This window comes from Rhipicephalus microplus, chromosome 6 (genome assembly GCF_043290135.1).
Source record: "Rhipicephalus microplus isolate Deutch F79 chromosome 6, USDA_Rmic, whole genome shotgun sequence".
NCBI lineage: Eukaryota > Metazoa > Arthropoda > Arachnida > Ixodida > Ixodidae > Rhipicephalus > Rhipicephalus microplus.
Genome location: NC_134705.1, coordinates 189,071,391 through 189,090,628, shown reverse-complemented (window position 1 = coordinate 189,090,628; position 19,238 = coordinate 189,071,391). Strand labels below are relative to the sequence as shown.

The 19,238-nt window shown below is 47.9% G+C and overlaps 1 protein-coding gene across 1 annotated transcript in view; it reads right to left on the bottom strand.

Annotated features, from left to right (window-relative positions):
* LOC119166979 (cell division control protein 42 homolog) overlaps positions 1–10,655 on the bottom strand; it is a 136,758-nt gene extending 126,103 nt beyond the window's left edge. Inside the window, exon 1 of the mRNA XM_037418379.2 lies at positions 9,820–10,655. Within this exon, the coding sequence (XP_037274276.2) occupies positions 9,820–10,054 (235 nt within the window). The 5' untranslated portion in view covers positions 10,055–10,655. The remainder of the gene's footprint in view (positions 1–9,819) is intronic.
* Between the last annotated feature and the right edge of the window lie 8,583 nt (positions 10,656–19,238).

Here is a 19,238-nt window from a genome sequence, read left to right as displayed (position 1 = left end):
ATCCCTTGGCAACAACGATCCGGCTCCTTTTACTGAACGCCGGTTGTCTGTTCCACGCACTATACGTGACCAGCCCAGGTCCGTTCCTTTCGCTTGACATCAACCATACGATATCTTCAGCCCCCGTTTCTCCCTCTGACGATTTCTGCCATTGTCCGATCCCTCAATGTTACTCCTGTCATTTTACACGTCGACGTCAAGTTACGTTACTGAAATCAACGTTTGCTAAACCTAATGCACCGTCGAACGCAGTTTGTTGATTTTTAAGCATGGAGCAATATCAAACTGGAACGCTCCTCTTAATTAATTCACAAATGAGGCGGCTAACTTTAAAAAAGGTAATGAAACAGACGTTGTTATTGCTTTAATGTACCTCGTTGCAAAAATAAATAAATAAATAAATAAATAAATAAATAAGGTGCTAAACGTGCGGTAATATATAACACTGTGTTTGTCGAATCGACTCTTTTTTTGCGAATTCAAGTTTCTACAAACTGTTGGCCGGCATTCCACTCGCGCTCGAGTTTGCCGGGCCTAATTACGAAGGCTGCGTAAGACGTGACCAATAGGCGAACAAGCTGGCAACACGAACCGCTCCGAAGCCTGATGAACGTGTGCACGTGCACACAAACGCAATCAGTCAGAACGCTTAATTGAGTTCCGAGAACACGCACCGAGCTGTGACAGTGTTTACTTGCCGCAAAACCCGAACTCAACGGCATCTACGATGGCGAAAAAGAAATTGAGGAAACCAAAAAGAAAAAAGACGAGGACAACAGGAAAGAATGACGCAACAAGTCCAGCGCAGCTGCTAGAAAGAGCGAGAGGGCAGAGAGCGATTACGTACTGCAGGAGCTTCCATAAAGAAAAAAAAGAACAAGAAAGGTGCGGGGAGCTGATTGCGTCACGTCGAAACGCGCTCAGTATAACGATCCAATCAGAGGGCGGTATCCACCTCGTAACGAGGCTAACATCCAGCCGTTAACGAAAGGTGAATGAAATGACGGCCTTACCATCTGGCAAACAGACACACACAAACAAAAGAAAAGCCAGTCCTGCGCGTAACACGCGGCGCAATCACAACGCAAGTACTACTTGCTTTGTGACTATATAGACTATAGCGGCGTCTATATAGACTATTTTACGGAAGGGTTTCAATGGACGAAAACCCGTGTAAAGCGTTGGGTCGGTGCGTACCACGCTTCATGACCTCATTAATTAACGTTCCGATCCGATATACGAAAAATACAAACAAGAAAACATCGGCTTAACAGTCCAAGATGGCGGCTCCCATATGTCTCAGGTAGTCTACAGAGCCCGTCGTACACTCCCTCGGCGCGAGTACTGCTACACGTTATTTTTTTTTTTTTGCTAATGCAGTTGCTTTCTAATTATCTGAGAAATCAACATTGTTTTGTGTTTTGCAAATGTTGTGACCACCGTATCCCCCCCCCCCCTTATTCCCGGCTGTACTAGGATTTTTTTAGGTATTCTGTGTAATCGGACCTACACAAGTAGCCTTTGCCTACAGGTACAAGTGTTTGTTATTTCTTTATGTAATATGAAATAAAATGCTTTTTTGTCTTCTTGAAAAGTACACCAGCGAGGTACCTGCTATCCGTCGAGGTACCCGCGAAGTCGACATAATGTTGCGAAGCGGGGAAGTATCCTCCATGTCAATATACAATAATTCTACGGAAAAGTGAGGTACCCATGAGGATATCATGCGCACTTCACTGATGCTGCGGCTGAAGACAACGAAGAATTATGGTTGAATCGTTCGTAACGGGCTGGAAGCCTTAAAACATTCACTAGTTACACAATGTACACTGTTTGACAACTGCTTGCTATTTTACTGTTCTACAAAGCTACGTTACACTTTTAAACGTCATTCGTTGCTCGCAAAGATGCCTGCATGAGGTTTTTTTTCTTTTTTTTTTGCGAAGGAGTTCAAAGCACCGTCGTGGCTGTGTGGTGAAACACTCAGATGTGCTTCCGTAGGTGTTAGTTGAGCAATCGAGGATAATCTTGCTCAGCAGTGCTCTGCCTTTCAGTGTGAGCCGAATGTAAGTGGCAACAGCTATTTTGGCTTACAGCGGGGACTATAGAATAAAAGAACAATAGTTCAATCGTGCTGTATGCATGTCGGGAGAAGTTTGGCTCGCATGCGTGAACTCTCCGTTCCTTGCACTCGCACACGCTCCAGGTGACATTTCTGGGGAGACAAAGACGAATTTTGATGGCCGCACATGTTTTGATCTAGGATTCTCAAATGACAGTTTGTTAACGTAAACTTTTCGAGACGAAAATGCACGTGTTTTAGCATTGTTGATAACATCTAATGTTTCACATCCCGAAACCAAAAAAAAAAAAAACGCCGTATTCGACCATCTGGTGTTCTTTATCGTGCACTGACATCACACACTACACGGGTCTTTACCATTTAGCCACCATCGAAATGCGAGTATGTCAGAAATGTCAGTATAGCCGAGCAGTGTTCCACCGAGACGGACTGTTTTACCATCGTTAGCAGCCCCGCCGCGGTGGTCTAGTGGCTAAGGTACTCGGCTGCTGACCGGCAGGTCGCGGGTTCAAATCCCGGCTGCGGCGGCTGCATTTCCGATGGAGGCGGAAATGTTGTAGGCCCGTGTACTCAGATTTGAGTGCACGTTAAAGAACCCCAGGTGGTCAAAATTTCCGGAGCCCTCCACTACGGCGTCTCTCATAATCAAATGGTGGTTTTGGGACGTTAAACCCCACAAATCAATCAATTACCATCGTTAGCATTCATGTCTGCCAGAGCGCGGGTTGGCCGCAATGCCCTCTACATTAATGTCTTTGCCCAAGCGTAGTTTCCCAATCGTACACTAGAGGGAAATCTGGCGCTTGTGTCTATGGGTGCTGCAACGCGTAATGCATCGGCAAGCGTGGGAATTGTGGGTAGTACACAAATTTGTCTTCAGCCTCCTTCTTTACGGCTTCGTTCGGCTCCGTGTGGTCAGGAGCAGGTTTGTCGCAAGACAAAGTTCAGCAAACGCACGGCAGGGGTGCTATTCTGGACACTTGTCTAGCTCCACCATATTGTCAAACTTCGTAATGGCGGAATTTTAGGCCAGAGAGGTCGTAGCAGTTCACTGGGCCAATAAGCATCGATCGATGGCGGAATGGGACAACATGGCGGAATTTGACAGTGTCCAGAATAACATCCCAGTTCCACTCTATAGGCTCCCCCGTCGAAAAGGGCTCACGAAGTTTACAACGATCTGTTGTTGTATCCAAGACAAACGCCAAAGCCCGACAATAAACAATAGACGCGTTCAAAGCCGCCAGCACGAAAATTATGCAAATCAATGTACTGCCCCCAGCACTATCATGGTGGCGGAACGATAGCAGCGTTTGAGCTTCCTCGAGTAAATATCATAGTAAACTCCCTCTTTCACCATCGCCTGTTGTCCTTCCGTTTTCCTTATATCATTTGTTAGATGCGCTTCGTCTGTATCGTTCTCGCCTGCCACCTTTGTGAACTTCGCAGCGCTGCATATTTCACCCTACACTCGCCTACCATGCAGAGGGCTATGATTCAAGTCTCGTTTGATACTGGAGAGAGAGAGAAAAAAAAGAAGTTTGGTTTTCGAAACTCAAGCCTGGGTCTGAGCTCTTGAGTGAGCTTTTACTGACCTCCCCTAAGATCCTCCAGTAATATGATGAAGAAGTGCCCCCGGAAGGCTGTTTCACTCAGCTTCGCATCTCAGGCCTGTCGCGTTAGCATGCTAGAGCGGAGTGATAGGCGTTGTGGCGTATCGTCACAGGGGCAGTGTGCCAGTATGTGTGGGATAGAGTCCGCATGGAGGTCCGCCTCGGTTGAACAGCGGCTAAGTACCCGCACAGCCGCAACGCACGTGCCAGGACCCCTAATGCACGTAAGCGGGGGACAAATGAGCCAGTGGACGATGCTCTTTCACCCTCCGCTTGGGTGCGGCTGGGGTCCCGGCACGTGCGTTGCGGCTGTGCGGGCAGCGCGTGTAAGGCCCCGCTGTTCCACGCGCTTCCCGCACAGCCGCAACGCACGTGCCGAGAGCCCTACCGCACCCAAGCGGATGGCGAAAGAGCGTCGCCAACTGGCTTATTTGTTTCTCGCTTACGTGCGCAGGCACTGCCGTGCTCCCGACCGGGTTGCAGAAATTAGGTGCATTTTCTCATCTTCTAACCACTACCACGTGGGGTAGAACCCCGGCACGTGCGTTGCGGCTGTGCGGGAAGCGCGTGTAAGGCCCTATAAGCTGCTCGGCTGCTGACTTGAAGGTCGAGCGTTCGATCCCGGCCGTGGCGGTCGCATTTCGAGCGAGGCGACATGGTTGAGGTCCCCAGTACTGAGCATTGTCAGAACTCGTTAAACAAACACCAGATGGTCTAAATTCCCGGAGACCTCCACTACGGCGTCTGTCATAATCATATCCTGGTTTCGGGACGTTAAACCCCAGATATTATTATTGGAGTCGGTACGGAACCGCACGCTTCACAACGAGATGCATTCGGGGCTTGACATGTCAGTCTAAACTCATACCACAAAGTCAAGCCGCACAGCCAAGAAGAGGGACTCGGCTGAACTATCAACCTGCTTCGCATACTGCTTAGCAAAAGCGAGCAAGCAGCTGCCCCCAATTTGTAGCAAGAACAGCTGTCGAGATTTTTTTTATATACCTTTTGTAACACGGAGAGGCCTGCAGCGTCGTTGAAACAAGCTCCACGGCTGCCGCTGCGTCGATGCCGGTTTCGACAAACTTCTAAGCAGCCAGGCGTGAAGCATCTGGCAGGTACGCACGGATGGCCTTACTGGTGGCATTGAATGTCGCGTTCGCTGATTAAATTGGTGCGCACCCACCCGTACGTGTTCAAGACAGAAGCGATGGTAATAACATAATTGTCCTGGTTTCACGTCCTCTAACCACGATATGATTACGAGAGACATCGTAGCGGGAGGGCTCCGGAAATTTCGACCACCAAGTGGTTCTTCAACGTGCACCTGTACTCGAGTATTTCTGCATTTGAAACTGTTCATTTTTAACGCAAGAGATGCTGAGGGCCACGGCCAGAAAGCCTTTAATGGGTTTTACTGAGACCACGCCTCGTATTTAGCAACCATGGAAAGGCAGCCGGGATTCGAAGCCGCGACCATCGCGTCAGGAGTCGGGCGTCAAGGAAGAGTAGTCGATGACAACGAAATAACTACCAAAAAAACTCCGCACAAAGCTATCCGAGTTGGCACCCAGAGAGAACTTACTTGTGATTAGGAAAAAATGTTTAAGGATTTAGAGTACACTCGAACCTCATTATAACAAACTTGCATCTTACATGAAAATAGGTACGTTATATCCGTAAATTCGTTAGAAGAGTTCATTCTTAACACTAAATCTATTGCGAGATTATCATTTACTTCGTTATAACCAATATTTCCTTATATTCGGATTCGTTATATCGATGTTTGAGTGTACTTGGTACTTCACTGTGGGAGAGCAAAATCCATCCACAGACAGACCACGTCGTAACGGAATCGTGCTTAGAAAAAAAAAGTGATTAACTGTTTTTAGAACTTGGGACTGCCCCGCCATGGTGGTCTAGTGGCTAAGGTACTCGGCTGCTGACCCGCAGGTCGCGGGTTCAAATCCCGGCTGTGGCGGCTGCATTTCCGATGGAGGCGGAAATGTTGTAGGCCCGTGTACTCAGATTTGGGTGCACGTTAAAGAACCCCAGGTGGTCAAAATTTCCGGAGCCCTCCACTACGGCGTCTCTCATAATCAAATAGTGGTTTTGAGACGTTAAACCCCACAAATCAATCAATAGAACTTGGGACTCTACTATGGAAGTGCATAAAGCCGTCCCGTGGGTCTCACAATACATGAGGCCCTGTTGACAAAAATTACGGCGTGAGCCAAGAGGACAACAGCGTTCAGGATAAGGGAAAAAAAATGGCAGCATATCCACGGAGTGAATGATGGAGAGAGGGGCGAAGCATTCGTCCGTCCATGCGTCCGTCTGTGTGGCCGTCCATGCGTCTGTTCGTGCGCCCGTCCCTGCGTTCGTTCATGCAACCGCCCTTGCGTCCGTTCATGCGTCCATCTATGCATCTGTCTGTGTGTCCGTTCGTCCATCTATTCAACACTCCAAGTCCCACCATCTCGCATCTTTTTATCATATATTCCCCGTATAGAAGCACCGCCATCCAGCGGACATTCCAAGGACTAAACGAGAGGTGGCACACGCACACTTTCTTACGGCTTGCGCTTCGGGTCTACTTCCCACCTTCAACCACCTTGAGTTCATGGTATTTACTAGTTCACTGTATTCATGGCACTGCGGCCCAATGCTCGCTAAACCTTTCTAAAACCAAGGAGGTTACGCCCAGCGAGTATAACGTAGCAACCTTTTCCTGTCAGATAGTGCTCAATGTACATGCCAGTGGCTGCTAATGTGAAATGAGAGACAGGAGGATTCAGCTTTTAATTTCTTACGGCTTGCGCTTCGTATCTACTTCCCCCCTTTAACCACCTCGAATTCATTCATGGTACATACTAGTTCATTGTATTCATGGCCCTGCGGCTCAACGCTCGCTAAACCTTCCTAAAACTAAGGAGGTTACACCCAGCGAGTATAATGTAGCAACCCTTTCTTGTCCGATAGTGCTCATTGTACATGCCAGTGGCTGCTAATGGCGATCGCAGCGTGCGCGTTGACTAAAAGCCGAATGCTCCTATCTCTCATTCCCCATTAGCAGCCATTGGCATGTAGCACTATTTTTTATTGTTAAACAACGCACAGAAGAAATCTCTCACCGGCACCACCTTGGAGGTCAAATGTTATACCTATTTCGGGTATGTGCCACTGGTGGCTACGTACTACGAGGGACGCCCAAGCCACGCCATAAGGAGCTTCGCCCCTAGTAGAAAAACAGCCGTGCTGCTTAGAAAAATTGGGTAACAATTCAGAGTACGAAGTACTCTACTACTGGAGAGCTGAACGCCGTCCCGTCACCGCACCGACAGTGGTTGCATAGTGCGCTAAGTGCTACGCTAAAAGGGGGGAGGGGTTAGAAAAAGGGGGTAACGATTTAGAGCACAGGGTACTCTACTATGGGAGAGCTTGAAGCCGTCCCGACCTTTGTGACGGTGTGGATCCCGTTCGCATCGAATACAGTGCCTCCTTCGACGCCTGCCAGGTAGACGGAATAGGAGAGTCAGTTTTGAACACATCGACGCAATTGTCTGTCGCTGGTGCTAAACAAAAAAACTTGTGCGCCATGTCAAATATTGTCGAATAGCTCAGGTCATCATTCGGTCGAAACTTCTGAATACCAGTCCGGAGCGAAGAACTTTTATTTTAAAACGTGCCTACAGTTGACTTTAGGCGAGACGAAGTACTTGATCCTCGAACGAAAACAAGATGATAAGGCTTTCTTAAGCAGGCGTTCAAGCCCCGCCGAACCACGTTTGTGTGCAGAGTTTATATTTGTTGTTCAGTCGTAATCCACTCAAGAAATGCTCGAACGTAAGTGCACCGATACGTTTTCCAGCCTAACTGATACTGCAACGAGAAACGAAAGCCTAACACGGAATTTAGTTTCAAGAGCATCATATCTCTATATGAAAGACATCTTGTCGGATTTATAAATATCGCAATTCAGAGTTCGATTTTTTTTACTACGCGCACTAGTCAGTTCCCCCGAGCATCATCGATGATCGGTGTACTAAAAATTATCACTTAAACCCAGCACTAATTAAGGCAAGCTTGCTCCGCAATTCTCATCACTACAATTTTTAGAGCTCTTTGTCAGTGGGAGTAAACAAGACATCCTTCAAGATATCAGGTCTTGGTTTCACACTTGATGTCATCACGTCAATACCCACAGTAGATCCGCAAATATATATATATATATATATATATATATATATATATATATATATATATATACACACGCTTACCTGTACATTTGATGTAACTTTTCCTTTGTTGACCACTGTTAAACAATACCTTACCGCTTTTGTATATATTTCCATGAGTGGTTTTCACTGTCAGTCTCACGAATTTCAGAGCTGCTTCATTTCTTTTGTGCATGTTACATGATACACATTTTTTAAAATCTACACTAAGCCCTTTGTAACGCGTACCTACGGAATCTCTTGATAAAACACGACATCACAAAAGTAACAGGCGTTTCTTGAGAGCCTATAAACGGCATCACCGTCGACCCCGCCGCAGTGGTGTAGTGGCTAAGGTACTCGGCTGCTGACCCGCAGGTCGCGGGTTCGTATCCCGGCTGCGGCGGCTGCATTTTCGATGGAGGCGGAAATGTTGTAGGCCCGTGTGCTCAGATTTGGGTGCATGTTAAAGAACCCCAGGTGTTCGATATTTCCGGAGCCCTCCACTACGGCGTCTCTCATAATCATATGGTGGTTTTGGGACAGTAGGGTTGAGAGCTGGGCTAGTTGGTGAGACATCTATATAAAAGGGCCCGTTGTAATAGAAATGAAGTTCAGTAGGGTTGAGAGCTGGGCTTCTGAAATAAAATTAGTTGCGAGTGTAGCGAGTGTCGTGTGTTTTTGTTCTCTTTGTCCCCGTGAAAATTGCGCTACTACACCATATGGTTAAATGATGGTTTTGGGACGTTAAACCCCACATATCAGCATCACCATCGATCCGCTCCGCGGGCGGAGATCCTGAAATCACCAAGAAGATACCGTTGCGCCGACAGATCTTATCAGTAGGAAAATGCAGGCGATTCGAAAAGCGCTTGCGTAGACGTGTAATGCGCCCACGACAGCGAAACGTTTGAATACGGACGCGCAGGTAAAAGTTTACACGAAACGAACGGCAGCACGTTATTAAAACTGCCGGATGAAATATAATACCGTAAAAGATCAGCGTATAGAGTCGCGTCAACTGCAAACGCGAACGTGTTCTGTCGTGACTAGTCAGTGAACAGACGTTCGTTAAAACGACCGCTATACACTTCGTGAGGTTTTTGACATTTTTCATACTAACGCCGTACGTCAAGGTTGACGGACACATTTCGATAAGGTTACCTCGCATAGCGGGTAGGTTCGACAGTTTCTTTTTTGTTTTTTTAATTTTTTTGAGGGGGGGGGGGTTAAATTGACTAACTTAAGCAGCATACGTTTTACGCCGATCCGACACCCAAAAAGGCTGTCACTTGGGATGTGATGCCCAAACAATGTACGCAAGAGAAAACTAACAAACGAACGAACGAACACAGCAGGTCATTCCTATAACGTCCAAACGGTGCGACCTCTCGTTCGCACCCGTTGAAATCTCCACGGTAACAGTAATTGTCATATTATATATCGATGGACAAGGTATGCGAAGATAATATTGTTCCGGGAGTGAGTAGACAGACAGACAGACAGACAGACAGACGGACGGACGGACGGACGGACACAGACAGACGGACGGACGGACGGACCGACAGACGGACGGACGGACAGACAGACGGACAGACAGACAGACAGACAGACAGACAGACAGCTACAAAACAAAAAGAAGTATTTGGCTTGATGAAGTAGATGATGGATAAGGCGATACCATGCATCGAGTGGTCTTTTTTATTTAATGTATTCAAGGAACGGTTCACACACACACACACACACACACACACACACACACACACACACACACACACACACACACACACACACACACACACACATACAAAATAAAAAAAATAAACGTCCACGCATTGCATGGTCTTCCTTTCTCCGAAAGCTAGCATTGAAAAAAAAAAAAAAAAAAGATCCGACAGAAACTCACCGGAGTAGTTGTCGAACGCCGTGGGCACGTACTCCGTGGGGTAGCCGTTGGTGGTGTAGCTGACGACGAGGCTCGTCTTGCCGACGGCTCCGTCCCCGACGAGCACACACTTGACCGAACACACACAGCCGTCGCCGCCAGCAGCGGCCGAGCCACCGCTGTTGGCGGCCAGCGTCGCCTTCATCTCCGGCGTTAACAAGCTGGCCGACTGCTGGTCCCGCGCTAGCGGAGGCATCGCAGCCAATTTCCCGTGTCTCTCCTCCCCGCACAACGGCCGCCGCTACCAATTGCGACCGCGGTTAGAAGAAAACACACTCCCCGATTCACAGAAACCCCCGACAGCCTTTGGCGCTGCTCGGACTCACTGACACTTCTTAACGTAACACGTACGAAGGCTCCAGAAGCACAAACGCCGATTAGGAGGTCGTGACACTCTCGAAACACTCCCGAGATGTAAGGCGACGCGACACAACGGCGGACTCCTTCGGGCTAGGCCTAAGCACTACCTCGGCTCACCGACCGCCGCCGTTCCTCGCCTCGATGTCGTCAACGCGCGCCGGCGACAGGGTCGCATGACAACGCCATGCCGAAAGCCGCCGATCGTCCAGTACGACACGACGTGGATGCCGTCCCGTACGCGAAGAAGAAGCAGGAAATACCTGCGTCACACCTGCGGAAAGGTACGAACGTGACTTGACCGCCGCAAAGGCGCGTAGCACTCCGCTTCCAATTCAAAACACACCACCGAGCAACGGTGAGGAGCGCTCGCACGCGCGCACAGCTGCCGTCGCTTTTTGTCGTCTGCTTCTGCTGCCGTCAAGTTGCGTAATGTGACCGCTACAAAGCTGCTGGCGCTACCGCCGCGTCTCAGCGTGGCCAACAGAAAAGTTTGTTCTCAATCTCAACTTAGCGGCACGGAGCGTTTTTGAAATCTGGCGGTTATGACGCATGTTGGTATTTTATTTTTGCTTCAAAACTTGAAACTTAAATTGCAACTTGTAAATTGTACCTATATATTAAACTTTCGAGTATTTTAGTTACTTTTGTTAGTTTTTAATGCTGTTTTTTTGTAAGCGGTTTTGCGGAACTATAGTTGAACGCAGTTAGATAAAGCATGGCTTTTGAGATTTGTTTCAATCTCACTTGTAACCCGTCGGTAGTTCAACCTAACGTTTTTAGATACATCTAAAAACGTTGGTTCAACCCCCAAAATCATCCCACTGAGCAGTAGAAGTGATGCAGTCCTGAAGTTATGTAAGAAATAAATATCTTTGTTACATTAGGCCTGCTTTATTTTGCCGCGGCCGCGAACAAAACTCAGTTGAAATCCGCCCTCAATCTTCACAGCTCCTGCTGCCTAGTGACGACGTTTGAAGGTAGCGCTAACGTGGTGTTTTTAGTCTTGGAGGCTGAAGTTTTGTATGACGTGGAGGCTCAAGTTTCATTATTTCTTTACATTAAATGCCTTGAGGCGCGAATTGTCCATCTGTTGCGTTGTTTTGTTCTGCGGTAAAAGAGAAAGAGATTTCTATTGTTAAAACTTTGAAGGAGCTCTCTCGTAGCGTCAAACTAGGCGCCACCAGCTCGTACCACGTCGAGATAACATTGCCCTCCAACGGCTTAGGAGGCTGCAGTCCTTCATTAATTGTCGGGTTATGTATGAGGCAGTTTTACTTGAAGGTATGTTGCAATTCAAACAAAACCTGCGCTTGCGTGAACGAACACACACACACACACACACACACACACACACACACACACACACACACACACACACACACACACACACACACACACACACACGTGTACAAAGAAAAAACAATTTCTCGTTGTTGCAAACTGTCAACTGAGAGACTACCGCCACCTATCGTGAAGTTCGTGAATGTTAACCGAAAAACTAGCGCTACCTAGGTAGAAGAGAGGAGAAAGTACGTGACGTCCGGCGTTTGGAAGGAGAGACGTGCTCGCGATAGAAGCAGTCATGTAATCTGTTTAAACCGTCATTAAATCAGTTTTGTTATCCATTACGATTGTGGCATGTGCAGCAATCCCTGTTACAAATGGCTCGCTCAAGCAACGGGGAACACGGTATACACCGAAAAAATAGTGTAAAAAAGGCTAATTGATCATTACGAAGCAGACGTTGACGTTGTGTATAAGTAGATTAACTGGAACACCTATTTGGCCTAAAACGCATACCATGAAAAAGACACGTGTCGCGATGAATATATGGATGGATGGATGGATGGATGGACTTTATTTGGCCCTGCGAAACATGCTTTAGCACATTGCGGGCCACTCCCACGTCGGAACAGATGTTATATCAAAAAGCACGCATGAAAAACAAGTAAAGAAAGGCTGCCGAAGCTAATAGAATGTATCGTACTTTCTCGCGCACAACCCCCACCAAAATCTTGAAAATTTCAACGGCCAAGTGGGGGTGCTGATAATACGCGGGCATTTTCCTGTGGTGCTCCTTCACAGCAATTCGTGTTGTGCCATGAAGCCTCTTAAGAGTGCTGCGAAGGCTACGGAGGCGGTTTCCACAAATTCGTGTTGCTCCGCAAGTAGTACAGCAGCTTGCGGCCATTTTCGGTTTCGCTTGCTTCCATTGCTGAAGCATTTAGAGAAATATGTGGAGAGAGGCGATTCGATTATTCAGTGTAAACCTCACTGTTTACAATACAAGTATGTTTTTTTTTTTACGTTTGCGGTAGTATTTTTAGTGCACTGGCAGGCATGCATTTAGGGTCTGTTGCTTCCACGGTGCTGTCGAGAAATGTTGTCGCCGAGTGTGAGCTCTGTTTACCTCGCTGATATCACTATTTTTCCGCACCTCGACCCGTTAACCAAACGTAATTCAATCTGTTTTGTCACCGTGAGTAGCGTCCGGTGTAAGACCTTCACCGCAAAGCAAAAGCCTAAGATCATTGCCGTCGCCGACGAATTCGGGAATCGCGAAGTGGGAAGACGGCACGATATCATGAACCAGCACAAACTCTTTTCACCCTCTTCTTCATGTTCTGCTTGGCTCACAGAACACACGGGTGTGTCCGACGTGCGACGCAATAACTCCAATTGGTAAACGCCTCCTTAATTTCTATCAATGCCAGTTATGGGGTCTTGAAATGGAGAGTTCCACGCTCTTGGAGAGAACGGACACAGTAGACACGATCGCACCGAACCGAAACACATTAATTTAACTGCTTTTAGAGTGACGATATCATCAGCCGAAATAATACACACCGTTTGTGATCAACACACTAAAACAACCTTACACAATATTACCATACACTCACTAAGATAACAAACACAAGGTAGCGCGAGGGTAGCGCCACCTACGCTCGACTCACCTCGACGGACTACGGCAGACGACCCACGGTACCAGAGTGCCATAGAGTTAATTAACAGACAAGGATCCGCGGTAAGCAGGAGCCAACCGTTCAAACCAACCGCCACTCCCCCCCCCCCCCCCCCCCAAGAAAAAAAAAAAAAACCACACACACACATGGACCGCTCATCTCGCATGAGCCCCCCCGCAGGCCTCCCGCCAGGCGTCACAGCCGGCGTCACCGCACTAACCATGATGATGACGATGATGATGACCATGATGATGACGCCACCTAGCCGTAATACTTAGTGAACCACCACCTAGATTTATCTTTTTATCCTTTAAATATTGAAGTATAGGACTGGTACTTTGCAGTGAAGGGTTTAATTTTCACTCGTGCCTTGACTTTAGCCACCAATCAGATAACCTGCTTCTAGTTAATTCTACCCGCTTAAAGTCTATTTTGCCCTCCCTGTCCCTAAACCACAGTGCTTTGAAAAACTTTGCGTCATCACCCTGAGCTATTCACCTTTTCATAAACGCCTCCCTGGGCGCCGCCATAGCCCTCCTTGGGCTGTGCAAATTGGCGCGTCCCCTCGAAAATGCACTGACAACGCTGCGCCCTTATCGTTTGTACTCCCGCGCACAGCCCATCATGGCGGTGTTGTTTTCCTTCCTGTGAAAAGGTGTATAAGGTGAAGCCCTTTACAGAACATTATCAAGTGTTCGGCAGTTTCCTCCTCCTCTCTGCATGCGCTGCATACCGTGTCTACCCCTTCGTATTTCGCCCGATATGTCTTGGTTCGCAATACTCCCGTCCTGGCCTCAAACAGTAGAGAACTACCCCGAGTATTATCATAGATCCTTTCCTTGGCGATTCCCCGCCTAAATGTTCGATAGATTTCTAGTTCGGACACGTGTGCTAGGGAGCCTACAGGCTCCCTAACGTGTGCCGTTACACAGTGACACCTGTCGACTAATCCGCACACTAATGTGCTTACTCAGAGCGCGTGCAAATTTATGGATGGCGCTACTACACCACATCTTCTCACCCCTCCTCTTGACGGAGGACCCTGTGCGCACCTAAGCATACGGGTTACAACAACGTCATAGAGTAAAAAAAAAAAAAAACAGGCTAGGTGTCACGCTGACGAAGACGACCATGAAGCTGAGCACGAAGATGAGCAAGTTGAAGGAGACGAGGGGGACCCTGTGGAACGGGTTTACGTCAATGATGAGGGTCGCCTCGTTACGCTTGGGCGTCGGGATTTCCTTTATGTCACCCGTGGTCGACGATATCTCATTTGTGGTGACTCGGTCATCCCGTCCTAGCGTCAGGATGTTCTTCATAGCGACCTGGCTATTGCCGACACTAACAGCGGCCTGCCTGTCCGAGGTTGATGAAAGCTCTTCTTGATGTCGATGACTCGAAGAAACTTTGTCCACAACCACTGCGCGGGAGTGGGCCATGCGAATTTTCTGAAGCACCACATACGCAACGTATGTGCCACCCGATTACCAGGATGCGACATGGAATCTGTTGTTGTTGTTGTTGTTGTTCTCCTATTGTTAGTGGCGCATACCCACTGTGGGGGATCGGCCAAGAATCGAGTGGTTTTAAAATTTACTGTTCAGATTTGGAATGATGGAGGTTTAACAGAAAGATTACCGATAGCCTAGGAAAGTGTGGTGCTTAATTAAATGCATACAAATATTTACATAAACGAAATTATTCTTAGAATAAAGCAATAATCTGATTTTATACATATATAGTTATGTGGACATGTTAGGATAATGAAACTGGTTAATTAGTCAACCTATTAGTTTCATCAATATAGTCCCGGACGGCCGCGCATACTGTCGCATTAGAGAAATCAGAAATGGAAGCTTCAAAAGACAAAATGACAGGCAGAGATAAGTCCATACCAATACCACGTAAAGGTATTTCTTGAACTATACTAATAATTGACGATGACGATGATGCTGCTTGTTGGATGATTGGCAGCTACCCGCTCAGAGGGATCCGCCAAGAGTCTGGCAGACTTTCCAGGCTGGATTCATTATTATTAGTACTATAAGTGCTGATAGTGGTTACAGATACATTTATAATAAAGCCTTAATAATTGATGGGTCCTTATTCTTGCTATCACTGTTTTGCGTAACCTCCCAATGACCAAGTGTTGCTTATAGAGCACTCCGTAGAAAAAAAAAACAAAACCTAATGCACCAAAGCGTTCTGGCGACCTTTACTTTGTGTTCCTTTTGCGATGAGGTAGAATGGGTCGAACACTTCTTGCTGGACTGCCGATGTTTCCAAACGATCGGACGAAAAACCATTGAAATTTTAATTCAGCCGCTTGGTCTAACAGTTACTACGCCGGCAGTCCTGCAGCTTGGGGCTTCTGTACTGAGACACTCAGACGGTATATAGGCAGTGTTGCAGAGAGCACCGAAATTATGTCAGTAAAATCACTTCAAAACTACGCACATCACCGGGAGATTTGCACGCCCCACGCAAGCAGAGTGTGAAAGAGCGGCGTGCGTATCACACGCAGCGTCACGCATGTGCCACAAGAATCGGGCAAAGATCTTGGCTCATCATATATGATGAGCCAATGATGAGACTTAATTAAACTATGTTGTTGAATTTACCTGGGGCAAAGTTGCGAGGATGAGGCAAAAAAGCTGCAATGAACAGCTTGAAGGGAACTTTCTAAAACGTTATCGAGCTGCTATGGGAACCTACTATTCAGCAGCTTGACGGGAACCTGTTTGAGGGGTACTCACTCGAGGGGAACAATCTACTAGATATGCAGCAGTCTTCTACGCACACAAAAACGTTTGTGCCACAAATATTGGTCGAACACCACCATTGAGAACTGGTATACTAAAAACGAAAAAGAGAGCACGAGGGCACAAACAACAATTAAGGTTTAAGGATAGACGTAACCAAAATGATTAAGAGAACCCTTAGCGCACTGTCGGGATAAATACGTTTCAGCTTCGCTGGTTAGCCATTTATAGGGAGGAGGGCCGTAACTAGGGCGGAGTTGTGGGCGGCTCTGACATCTCCCGAAATTTTTTTCATGCTGTTAACTTTACGTGAGATACTAACGTACTTAAACACCTTCGCAATGACTATCAGTTGCCAAAGCTCTACTCATAAACACCTTCAGGAAAAATCACAGCATATTGATGGAGGGAATGATGATGAGTGAGGCGAAGCGTACATCAGCCCGTCCGTGCTTCCGTCCACCCGTTCGTTCTTGCTTCCATCCGTCCGCGCGATATATCCGCGCGACCATCCATGCGTCCATTCGTGCGTCCATACATGCGTCCGTCCGTCTATCCATGCAGCCGTTCGTGAGTCCGTCCATTCATCTGTCTCTCTGTCTGTTCGTGCGTCCATCCGTCCGTACGTCCGCGCGTCCATCCATCCGTCCGTGCGTCTGCTAGTCTGTCAATCCGTCCGTCCGTGCGTCCATCTAGTTAACACTCAAAGTACCTCCATCTCCCATCTCGCATCCCCAATGGCACGTACCCGCTCTAGAGTGGGTATGTGCCACTGGCGGTTACGTACACTACTACATACATACAAGGGATGGACAGACCCACGCCTTAAGGAGCTTCGCCCCTAAAAAGATTCCTGGGTACAGCCATGGTACAGAGTGCTTAATTAGATGGTATTCTTGTTGTTGTCGTTCGTTTCGGAAAGCTCCATCGAAATGGGACGCATACGACTATGCACCTGATCCTGCTGCTGGCTTTTATGACGGCGCTAGGGTCATAGGGAGCGGGTGTGGAGAGCGTTTGCTACGCTCGGCGGCGGGAACTGGGCGAGTGAATGCGCGGTGTGAGCGTTAAAACCATTTGATTTGGCTTTATGTGCGCGTGCAAAAAAGCTCGGTGCCTGCCATCTACAGCTGGGTATTCGCTCCCACTGCGCTTGGAGCGCGCACCTGTTGTGTTGCTCGGCACGCTTGCCCGGCGCAGGGAGCTTCGACGGCGACACTGGAGTGCGGGCATAAGGAGCTTCGCTCCTGAAAACGTTCATGCTGTTGGTACATTCCCAGTGTTAAAGTTCATCAAGTATTTCGGGCACGCTTTTATTATTCAGTGCTGAGGGCCTTAAAGCGTCCCGCGTTCTTGAGAAGCGTACGTTCAGGGCACTGGCTTTCTCAACGAGTTGATGCCAGCGACCCCGGCTCATCGGCCGTACGCTGGCCATCCCGGGTGTCGTTGCTGCGGCAATGGCTGCGGCGAAACTGGTCGAAGGTGCTGCGGGGTGTTGCCAGAGGACCTGCAACATGATCAAGAGAGGAATTAAAAGAGAAATAGCCGAGTGACTGAGCGGGACAGCTGTGCATGGAGCGGAGGGGCCAGCGGAGTGCAAGACAAAGGGAAGAATAAGAGCCGAGCGAATTCTCCGCTTGTTTTAGCGGAGACAGTGGTGCGCATTGTTGCGCCACCTGTTGAGCATGGTTTAAACTACTGTCTATCGTGCAGAGGTTTTGCCCAGGCTGTGTTCCAATTGTTAGACAGCACGTAGAAAGTCTACGCAGATTGGTTAGACGAAAGCACCGAGCCCATGCTGTCTGAGAATCGGAACACTTCTGGACGGCTTTTGCGCGACGATGCGCCACCTCGCGTTGAGAATAAAAAAAAAGCTAAAATAAACAAACGTAACAGTTGCATTTTCTGGCTTATTTCGCGTTAAAATAAAAAAAAACAAATAAACGTGACTCACATTGAGCGTCAGGGAAAGCGTCTGTTTGTGGGCAGACGACCATTCCGGAGAGATTTGATCTATCTGAGCGATTCGCTGAGCCGCCATCTTGTTTAGATAGCAAAGTAGCCTGCATCGCATTTGTCTACGATGCGGTCTTCTCGGAGCTGTCTATATTGCCGGCTACGTGAGAATTGGAATGGGACTTAAGATGACCGCCGTCCATTTAGCAGTCTATTTAGCCGTCTACGGTGAGTACTGGGACACACCCCCAGAGAACGCTCGCAGGCTGGTCCGCTGCGCTAAGGAGACGAAATGAGTGGGAAAGCGGCTGGCTCCATAAAATAGCTGGCTCGCTCACCGTGCTGCGCATGCGCAGTTTGTGTCTCCGCTCCTCGCTGGGCCCGTGGTTCTCTGAGCCACTCAGCCATTACTCTCTATTGAGACATTCGTGACGTCATCCATAAATGGAGCGTCTATAATTTTTTTACCCACCTCGGTGGTCTAATGGCTATGCATGGTGCTTGAATGCTGACACGCATGCCACGAGAACGAGTCTCTGCCATAGTGGCCGCAAACGAGCTTGTGTTCGGGTGCACGGTTATGAACGCCAGGGCATCGAAATTTCCGGAGCGCGTCTCTCGGTGTCCCTCGTAATTATATCGTGGTTTTGGGAAATACAATCACAACAAGAATTGACCATTTGCGGGAAAACCACTGCGCATGAGCAGTAACCGCACAGGTAGCGTTCCTGTACAGGCGTTTTGGTTTTGGTTGGAAAACATCAGCCTGGCGTTCCATCAATATGACCCGTAGTAACGGCGAACACTGCCGTTTTCACGCAAACACCATACCTCACAGACGGTGCACAAGCCGTCCTCACTGAACCTATAGTTAATCGACAGACATTTCAAGGTTCAACTTCAAGTGTATAACATAATGTTCTTCTTAAAAGAGCAGGCGTAATGAGCCTGGCGAACCGTCGAGGTAGCGGAGTGCAGGTATCACCTCACTTGGTTATTTCTCAGGCTGAAACGCGAGAAATTCTTGTTTTACACCGTGTATACAAACTTCAACAGAATGTTTTTCTCCTTTACCTTCTTGTTTCAGTAACGGACATGCGTTTTTGGTCCTAAAGCAACAAAACAAGCGCATTTAAACCGCTAAACACTGCATTGAGCGTGTTAGTTGACGAAGATGTTTTCCAACCAAAAGCGAAGCTTTCCTGTTTACACGACAGGGGGCGCTCACTTTTCCGCAAATGGTCAATTGATTTCTAAAATTTTCCTTTCTTTCCAGCACATACATAGTAGGGTCTTTCCTGGAGTGCGACGAATTCTTCGGTCAACTAAAGCATTTTAT